At 39.3% G+C, this 10,090-nt stretch overlaps 1 protein-coding gene across 2 annotated transcripts; it reads right to left on the bottom strand.

Annotated features, from left to right (window-relative positions):
• Window positions 1-278: 278 nt before the first annotated feature.
• Window positions 279-9,800, bottom strand: LOC124129220. Of its 2 annotated transcripts, XM_048380584.1 has the most exons (8): window positions 9,504-9,800; window positions 7,791-7,970; window positions 6,809-6,874; window positions 5,833-5,904; window positions 5,627-5,641; window positions 4,994-5,062; window positions 4,553-4,640; window positions 279-3,228 (listed from the first exon to the last, which is right to left on the bottom strand). In XM_048380584.1, exons 1-8 carry the CDS (start codon window positions 9,589-9,591, stop codon window positions 2,970-2,972), a joined length of 837 nt encoding a protein of 278 aa, XP_048236541.1. In that variant the 5' UTR covers window positions 9,592-9,800; the 3' UTR covers window positions 279-2,969. The 2 variants fall into 2 exon arrangements, with proteins under 2 accessions (XP_048236541.1, XP_048236542.1); XM_048380585.1 differs by lacking the exon at window positions 5,627-5,641.
• Window positions 9,801-10,090: the final 290 nt, after the last annotated feature.

The raw sequence follows: 10,090 nt of genomic DNA, 5'->3' as shown, positions 1-10,090 counted from the left end.
CACATGGTGATTTGTTTACACTAAACCCGAATTTTTTTTTTCATTACGTCTGTGCATAGATCCAGCTGCTAAAAAGTGAAGAAGAACGTGTAAGAAATATTATTGTAAGAAATTCCTGATGTAAGCTGACTCCATTGTACGATTCCGACTATACCGGGAACCCGTGTTTATGAATCCGTATGAAATAAAGATGATACCAGGTGTCCCCCTGTCACGGAGATGTGCTCCAATGATCAGGGGTGTCATTCAACAAGAATTAAGCAATAATGAAAACGTGGTGAGAGGTTCACAGGTTTATTATTAACAACTAATATTACCAATAGATGGCAATAATAGGACTAAATACACAAATCTGCGCTGACAAAGCTCTCTGATTAATAAAATCAGAGAAAATACACAAGCGGCTTAGCTAAGCAACTGTATTACAGTAATAAAATTAGAGTAAATAAAGCATCACTTTGACAAGATTCCGACCAGATCCTTAGACAGCCAATTAAGTCGGCTGCGACCAATAAACACCTGAGTTAATTATCTCATAACTCTAATGAGGGTATAACCTTAGCTAGGTTAAATAACGGGAAATAACGAGGGCCTATCCCTAAAAAAAGTCATTTGGACTATAAAATAGACGAGAACGTCTGAATAACAAACTAGTCGAATCGACTGAAGCTTCACAATCACGGGAAGGTTAGTTTTTCCACGGATTACTAGAAAAACTGAGTACTGGAAACACAAGTTACTATGTTTAGCTCAATACAACCAGAGTAAGTCAGTACTAGATCAACAGTGCTCGGAAAACCTGAGTTTCGAAGCAACCGCCCAAGAGCAAATCGACCGTAAAACGGCCTAACGAATTCTGGGGGTAAAGACACAAGAGCTTGAAGAAGTTTATACATACAGCGCGCGGACTTCAGAGAGGGCAATCTCTCCAAGACAGGTGGGGAATACAGTAATCTGAAGTGCTTAGCCAACGCGTGTTTCTAAACATGGGGAAAACACGAATAGCAAACTAACTGCGATATCCATACTGAAGATGTAAGTATCAATATGAAGCGCTGAACATAAGCTATCCACCGGAATCATTAAAGATTTACAACAAGCTATGTATACATATTGAGGAGGCAAAAATGATTATAAATGCATGATAAATATCTGAGTATACATACAAATTCCCCTAATGTCTGAAAATCATAGTTACAAAACCATTTTCAATACAGGAATAAGGGAGCGAGCATATAGGAGATAACAAACATTAAGTCAATACATGTAAGTAGAGTGCCGTTAAGTCACAGAGAATGAAGTAGTCGGGTCGCTAATTCCATAACTTGGAGTGCAATGACACTGATAGCCGTACGTTGCCGAGCGGTGTCGGAAAGTAAGTGAAGGAGCGGTGCCACACAAGAACGTTACATGGGTAGATTCAATGACCCGGTGACATCCTCCAAACAAGCAAATTATTCCTTTGGATTCAATTATGCACCTGTTCCTCTCTGCAGGAATAATTACACGATCAGCACACCCGCCAGGTTCGTGTTTGATTGAGTGAGTATGGTTTTACGCTCCTTTTTGCAATATTCCAGCAATATCAGGGCGGGGGACACCAGAAATGGGCTTCACACATTGTACCCATGTCGGGAATCGAACCCGGGTCTTCGGCGTGACGAGCGAACGCTTTAACCACTAGGTTACCCGGCCGCCCCGGATCGTGTTTGAACGTATGTTTATTATTTAGAACAACAAAAATATATGTTTCCCAGTTGAGAGAAAAAAAAGAATGTGTGCCATTGTACAACATAGTGACACATTCTGTATCAACTCAATATCTACTGATTGACTGTACAGGCCAGGTTTACGTTAGGCTGTTATGTTAGATATCCTCAATACAGCCGGCGTATATTATAATTATATACATAAGAAGGAATAAGTACAATCACCATATTTCCATAGCATTCAAATTATTGAGACACAAAGATAACTGCAGGGATATCACACAGCCCAACAAAACGCAAAGCAGCATCAAACTACAGCAAAATACACATGTCAACAATTATCATAAAACAGTTCAAGGGGTAAACATGTATACAAATGTAAATATACATTCTAATTTTAAGAGAATCATATGTACATATATACATGGTGTATTCTGTCAGTATCTAATATCCTGTTTTGTCGGATGTTCTATAACTTATTCGGTTTTTGTGTAAAAAAAAACCTACTATAATTAAATTAACAATAACGCGGAAGTGCACAACTATAGTTCTCGTTTAAATAGTCAATATATTTAATGTACTGGGAATTCCTTCACTTATGCACCAAATCCAACTCTTAAAATTTTGGATTCCGTAACAGATGAAATCTTCAGAAGGATACCACACTGACAGAAAATGGCGTTATGTGAGAGCAAACCAACGTTTACCCTGTCCGCTGTTGTTGCTTCGACCAGAAGAATAATTATTTAGTTAAACATATACGAATTCTCGTGAATGAAGTGATCGGCAACATTAACCAGAAATTTAACAATGTTTACTTTCAGAATCCTTCTTGACAAAAACATATATCTTACTGTAAACCACCATTACATAAACTTAACGCCATGAGTGAAAAACACACTAATAATGATTGTAAATCATTAATGATTGGAAGTTACTGACTACTACTGCGTTGTCAAGTATTCATAGTTTTGTATATATTATATTTAACAAGTGAACAAGTATACAAGATTGTATGAACGCACAATGTTGATCTTTTGACATAAAATAGCGTTATGTAAAAGCAACACAACGTTTACCCTGTTCGTTGTTGAACGCACAATGTTGATCTTTTGCAAAATCACACGTACATGAATAGTATGAATCCCCTCAACTGTTATTTCTGTGTGTTAGATTATGTATACCTGTCTGGTAGCATTCCGACTCAGTGTGGTTTACACTGTATAGCCGTCAGGCATACACGCGTCCCTAGTTTGCAGGTCAGTAAGGGACGTATAAAGGGTTGTCATGAAGGTCGTCCGCTTCTCTAGGGTCTTCACACTGTACTACAACGACGTCCACACCCTCGTCCTCAGCACCTAGAGGACCTTGGGCCTGAACTGATGTGAGGCTGTCGTGGTTGCCAGCTTCATTACCTTCTGTGTGGAGACCAGACTCCCTGTTATCTGCAGGGTTACTTCTCATGTATAGAGCATCACCTGCTTGCGACGGTGTCCCATTCGTTTTTCCATTCTTCTCCCTGAAAGATAAACCCGAGTGTTGCATAGCAATACATACGTAGGTAACTGCGCATGGCGATAATCATAAGAACAAGAAAGTTGTATTTTGTGTGTGGGTGAGGTCCTCATTATACTTGGTAGTTTCAAATGTATTTTGGGTAATTTCAGTTTCGTGTTGAATTAAACAGCTATTTTGATGTCAAATCTAATTTCATCAAATACCACCTCGTCCGTAACAAGGATATTTTCTATTTTTGCTTTGTGCTATTAACTCTTTTCAGAAAAAAAGTGTTCAAACTTAAATGGATGAATTGATGACCTGTTTGTTACCAAACAGATCCCATATTTAGCCTTTCAGGTTTATATTAATCTGTTACACATTTGTGTGTTAACAAGAAGCATGTTCAGATACATTTCTTATTACTTATGTATAATATGTATTCAGGGGACATTTGATACTTTAAAGGTAGTTTCGACAGCTTTGTTCTCAAGCTTAATGTTCAACTCCTTTATCTTGATTCTGGCTTTGCAACAACATCATTGTTTGTCAGAAGGGACAAATCGACAGCTGGACACGAGGTTTCTGGCATCGGTCTCAAGAACTGTATCAGTAGTTGTCAGGGGACAAATCGACAACTGGACACGAGGTATCTTGCATCGGTTTCAAGAACTGTATCAGTAGTTGTCAGGGGACAAATCGACAACTGGACACGAGGTATCTTGCATCGGTTTCAAGAACTGTATCAGTAGTTGTCAGGGGACAAATCGACAACTGGACACCAGGTATCTGGCATCGGTCTCAAGAACTGTATCAGTAGTTGTCAGGGAACAAATCGAGAGTTGGACACGAGGTATCTGGTATGTATCTCTATAGTTGCATCAATAGTTACCTCAATGGACAAATCGACTCCCTGTGGCCACAAGGCGACTGAGGTTGGACGGAGATCCGAAATCGTAACCAACCAAGGACTTGTGACTACGAGGTGTTCTTTCACCTCGTATTCACCTCGTTTTCACCTCGTATTCACCTCGTATTCTGTAGAGAATACCAAGATATGACCAATTGCCGACCCAGTATTACCACGCCTGCGTTGAACCTAACCGCTATCGCCCATCAGGACCTAGTCTACAAGGATACCAGGAGCATGATTGCTGGTTCATACACAGGGTTCTGTGAACGCAAATATGAGAACCTCCAAACGAATTTTTAGATATGTTTAGAGTACAGAATGTGTACTGTTTTCGAATATCTGAGTGGTAGCAGTGGGTCTTTTTAGATGGTACTGTTGCAGAAGAAGTCATTATAAAACACTGAACATGTTAGCGTCAAATCCCCATGCTTACCTTTTGACGATGAGATACACTGCAATGATGCCAATGACAAGTACAACGAAGATGCACACCATGGAAATAATCAACGGACTCTTAAACCCTGCAAATGAAAAATACAAAGTAAGGAAGTTATATGAAGTATACGTGTATACACTCATGTGAAAGCCTGTTTTTTATGACACCAGTGTGTGTAATGCGTTAAAGTTGTGCCTCGCGCACGTGCCTTTGTATGAGAGTACATCGTTGCAGAACATCACACAGGCAACTATGGTAACCTTACAACAATTTCACAAACGAATAAATTGGAGACGTTGGGAAATAGCTCTGAAAATGGGATGAATCTACATTGTCATGATGCTATAATAGAATGAAAGCTAACGCCACCTGTTTTTTCACATTACAGTTAAAAGTAAAACTTGCACATTACGTTATTTGAAAATGACTCGGGTTTACCAATTGTAGGCCTTTGATAAGATGTCAGCTGACTCTCAGGACAAGTGACATCATATGGGAACTTTGAACCTGGATTCCATGAACAAATAGATATTGGGATTAAGACATTAGTGAAATACGTTGAACCGATGGAACTCACAGCGAACAACCTATTATTCATTGCTAATGATTATTGTGTCTGGAAAATGCAAACACTAAATGAAGAAGTTGTGGAATGTACATATTCTGCTAAATAAACGTGGAACCAACAATGCGGGAAAAGATGTTCTGCAAAACGCGGAATTACAATTTAGTCTCAGCTTCAGTTTCGACCACATGTTCTTCAAGCACTACATGTCCACAGAACAACCTTCTATATTATTGTATGTATTATACATGAAGATTCACAATAACAAACTACAAGGAAAAGAGGGCGACGGGGTAGCCTAGTGGTTAAACATTCGCTCATCATGCTGAAGACCCGGTTTCGATTCGCGACATGGATACAATGTGTGAAGCCCATTTCTGGTGTCCCCCGCCGTGATATTGCTGGAATATTGCTTAAAGAGGCGTAAAACCATACTCACTCACTCACAAAGAAAAGGCGCGTGTGTGTAACACTCTTTTGGACAGTCATACGTTCAATATACGTACCATTTTTAGGTTTACATGCAAAATATGAAATGTTTTATTAAGTTTGTGAACAAGCATGATGGTTTAATGCTGCTTTAATAGTTTCAAAATCCCGTGCAATTTTAGAAGGGCTCCTATCCGTACGTTAATATGTAAAAGATTTAATGTTTTTACGTACCAACAATTAAATTACGTGATAACGCTATAAACGAATTATTAATACTTACTAGCACTCCTCTTACAGACGTAGTAATGCAGATCATCACAGCTGGCGTTTTGGAATTTGTAAGGGGTTGTCGCTGTATCAGAGTAAATACGAATATTACAATCATGGGTCAGTACATGCCAGGCCCCGTGTGTCTGGATATTGACCCGATAAACACCTTTCGAGATTCACAAATGCTTGTTACAGACATATTATGTGGGGTCTCTCGCGCGGAAACGGTGTTTCCGATATAAGTGGATCCAGATTTATAAGGTTACACTGTGTGCACATCAGGCTGACGTTGGATTGAATCATATGGCCCTACAGCACGGTATATAACGCAATATGACGTCATGTCTTCGACCTATTTAGACTATCCTGTAATGATCTACCTGACTACTCATGGCATGCATGTTGTATTACGCAATGTATATTCTCGGAGTATGCCATGGTTATATCACTGAAGGAGCGGTTGGGTAGCCTAGTGGTTAAAGCGTTCGCCCGTCATGCCGAAGACAGGTTCGATTCCTGACATGGGTACAATATGTGCAGCCCATTTGTGGTGTCCCCCGCTGTGATATTGCTGGAATATTGCTAAAAGCGGCGTAAAACCATACTCACTCACTCAATTATGTCACTGAAACATATGTGTACAGATGTAATTTGGGACGTCATACACTGCCCTAGGTATTAGGGGTGCCGGGTGGCCCAGTCATCTGAGGCGCCGTAATTCACTGTACAGAGTTGTGTCCCTTGGGCACGACAGAAACCTATGATTTGGGGTTCAAATCCCTGTTTGCCCAGATTATGTTTCTAGGTTTGTCGTAGCATAGCCCTGCTCGTTGGTTTCACCAAAATGGTAAACGTCTGAGACTTGTATCACTTCGGACTTTCCTCCCACATTAAGCTGAGACGCCGTGGTATAACTGGAATACTGTTAACATCGGCGTTAAACACAACTCACTCACTCACTCCTAATGACATTATATAACGCTTACTGTTTGTCGAATTTAAGGCAGATCCATTTGTAGCCCCACGTTCCTCAAAATAAGTTAAGCAGAGCCCTGCGGTGCATAAAGGAAAAGATGGGTTAAATTGCAGTTTAACGTAATACCAAACAATGAAAGTATGTTCATCGAAGAAGGAAAGACAGTAAACTACGGTTATAACGAACTCAAAGGGACCACCAGTTTTAGTTCGTTATAACCGTAGTTCGTTATAAGCATATATGCAACATGTACACAGCAAATGGACGGGACTAACAAAAGTTCCTTATATCCGCCGTTTCGTTACAAGCGTGTTCGTTATAAACGTTGTTTACTGTATCTATAAATGTTTTAGTATGATAAACGAATAAATGAAAGATGTAGTTATTGCCAAAGCGATTGCATCTACCCTTGTTATTTTAACGCATATCAAACACAGATACATTAATTGGGTCCTCACAAAGCAGGAGAGTTTATTTAAGTTTCATATTCATGTTTCATTTTCATTTACCCGTTTGCGTTTGTGTCATGCGTTGAAACTTTACGACTACAGCATGTCAGTAGATTCTCAAAATATACTCAACCTGTCATGGGAATATGTCATGCTGTTTAAGTGAGTGAGTAGGATTTGACACCGCTTTTAACAGTATTAAAGTTATATCGCGGCGTGTCAGCTTAATGTGGGAGTAAGGCCCGAAGTGATGCAGGTCTCAGACGTTTACTACTTCGGTGAAACCAAAGAGCACGGGTATGGTGCTGACAAACCTAGAAACCTACTCGGGGCGAACCGGGATTCGAACCCACAATCATAGGTTTTTGGCGTGCCCAAGGGACGCAACTCTGCACTTCGAATCGCGGCGCCGACGACGACTGGGCCACCCGTGCATCCTCATGCTGTTTAAGCGTTCAGTATTATGCATATTACAGGTATAAGTGTTATACATTATCTTAAATATCAGTGATCGATATACAAAATCATAATGCTTTAATTTACCGTCCTTGTTTCCTCGTATCCAAATTTCTGTGAGGTTAGCTACGACATCTTGAGCCTGTCGTCCGCCTTCTGATGTTGCAAAGTCCGAAATATTGAATATTCCATTGCTTCTATCTTTGCAGTCGTTCTCAGCGGTGGTATACTTTGCTTTAACACATAAGCCACTGTTTGCGTCGAAAGCTAGAGAGACAAAATGATATGTTTTAAGTATAATGAATGACAGTAATACACGTTCTTATTTTGCAATAGTTAATCTAGATGACTGACATACCTATAATATACATACTTTGCCAGACCATGCTTCAAACGGAAACAGCGAATGGGCAAGTTACGTTTTTAACAAACTTTGTTGAATTACGTATGGTGACAGCTTAATTACAGCTTTTTGTATGTGCAAAGCCGAAACATACGTTTCGAGTGGGTGAGTGAGTAAATTGGGTCTTAACGCCCCTTTTGAATATTATTCCAGTTTTATCCCGGCGTATCATCTTAAAGTGAGAAGAAAACCGAAGTGATGCACGACGTTGACAACTGTGATGAGACCCACAAGCACGGACATGGTGCTTACAAACCTAAAACATAATCGGGGCGAACATGAATTTGAATCCACAATCATACGTTTCTGCTGTGCCCAAGAGACGGAACGCTACACAACGAATTGCAGCGCCATAGACGACAGGGCCACCCGTGTCCAACGTTTTGAACAAAGAATGATTTGTCAGCACTTGATTTAAAATTTGACATTTTTTTTGGTTTCCTTCCTTGTATATTGTGATTTTGTAAATACCCTAGATAGGTCACAGCGCATGGGGAAATTGATATCCATCATTAAAATGTAAGTGTTTGATGCAGTTTATTGATGTGGTTGTTGTTTCCCAAATCTGATTTTATTAGTTTATACGAACCTCGTTGTGACGAACTCGTGGGGACATGAACAACAAGTTATCCTGTGTTTGAAACACCAGGGTATTTAAAGCTTAGTTTGGATACTTGGGACTCCGAAATGAATTTGTGACAACCGGGACTTCGATACATCCAAGTTCGACACAACGAGGTTCGACTGTAGTTTTTAACAACGCAAAGAGATGCATTCGAAAGTTTTAAAGCATATATGTAGTTAACAGAACTTAGATACACCCAATAAACATTCTTTGTTGATTCAACCAAACGAGCAGTGTTTCCGCAATGAAACTAAAATAATATTCATGAAAAACCTAACGAAAGTTTATGAAATTTCATAACTAGTGTCGGGGGGTTGGTTAATAAAAGAGAAATGTATTCAAAACCATAAACGAAAATAAAATGTGAACTTTATTATTGTGGTGTAAATATATTCACAAAGACATTCATCGTTCGTGTCAGATAAAAGCACTATTTGTAGAAGTTAGCTTCACGGTTGAATTTTTTCGGAGTTTTAACCGAAGTAAAATAATACGAATGTTGGTTCCCTGAAAGCTTCTGGCATAAACACGGAGGGTATTACAAGCCATGTATGCTGCGTCCATTTACATGTTTCCAGATAAGTAGGTTTTCTCTGTGTGTTCCTTGATTTAGGTGTTCATAAAATCGTAAACCTTTCTTATTAAATTCAGAGTACCAACCCATTTGTCATGACTTACATATGAATGTGATATACAGGTTTACAAATTACATTGACAAACGTCATTAATGTAAGCATAAGGCAAATTATAATCATTATACAATCGTTCTGACCTTGTATTTGGTCCATATTGTCGAATCCAATAAGCATCATGTAAACGGCAAGTTGTCCGACAGAGAGACGGATGCCGACAGTAGTCATCTTGTCACAACGTGTGCTGTGAAACAGATGATTACCAGATCGTGCATAGATCTCTACTTAATTTGTTTCAGTTGTGTGACTCGTGAAGAGGAAATGCATAACGTCGACGCGAGAGACTGTCTGGTCTTTATCATCCGGTGAAACAGGTAACAGTGGACGTAAAAGATAATTTAGTGATGACAATTCTATGACTGGATGACTGAAAATCAGTGATGACTCCAGGTGTTCATGAAAAGGGTAAACATGTCGCGCCCCATCGACAGCACCCAAAAACCATGATTTACGGCGTTCTCTTGTGAATGGTAAATCATTCTGTTTCAATAAGGTTGAAAAAATCAAATAGTTATCTGGAACTTTTGATCCATGCATCCATGTTTTATTCTGTAGTAGTTACTTACTTATCAAAGGAGATTTAACGTGCGCTTTCCGACATTATGCATACTTCTCATACGGTCTGTAATATTTGTTAACTATTACATTATATACTAGGCATTAAATA

The sequence above is a fragment of the Haliotis rufescens genome, unplaced genomic scaffold (genome assembly GCF_023055435.1).
Source record: "Haliotis rufescens isolate VD_foot unplaced genomic scaffold, xgHalRufe1.0.p SCAF_31, whole genome shotgun sequence".
NCBI lineage: Eukaryota > Metazoa > Mollusca > Gastropoda > Lepetellida > Haliotidae > Haliotis > Haliotis rufescens.
This window is presented reverse-complemented; position numbering and strand designations above follow the sequence as displayed.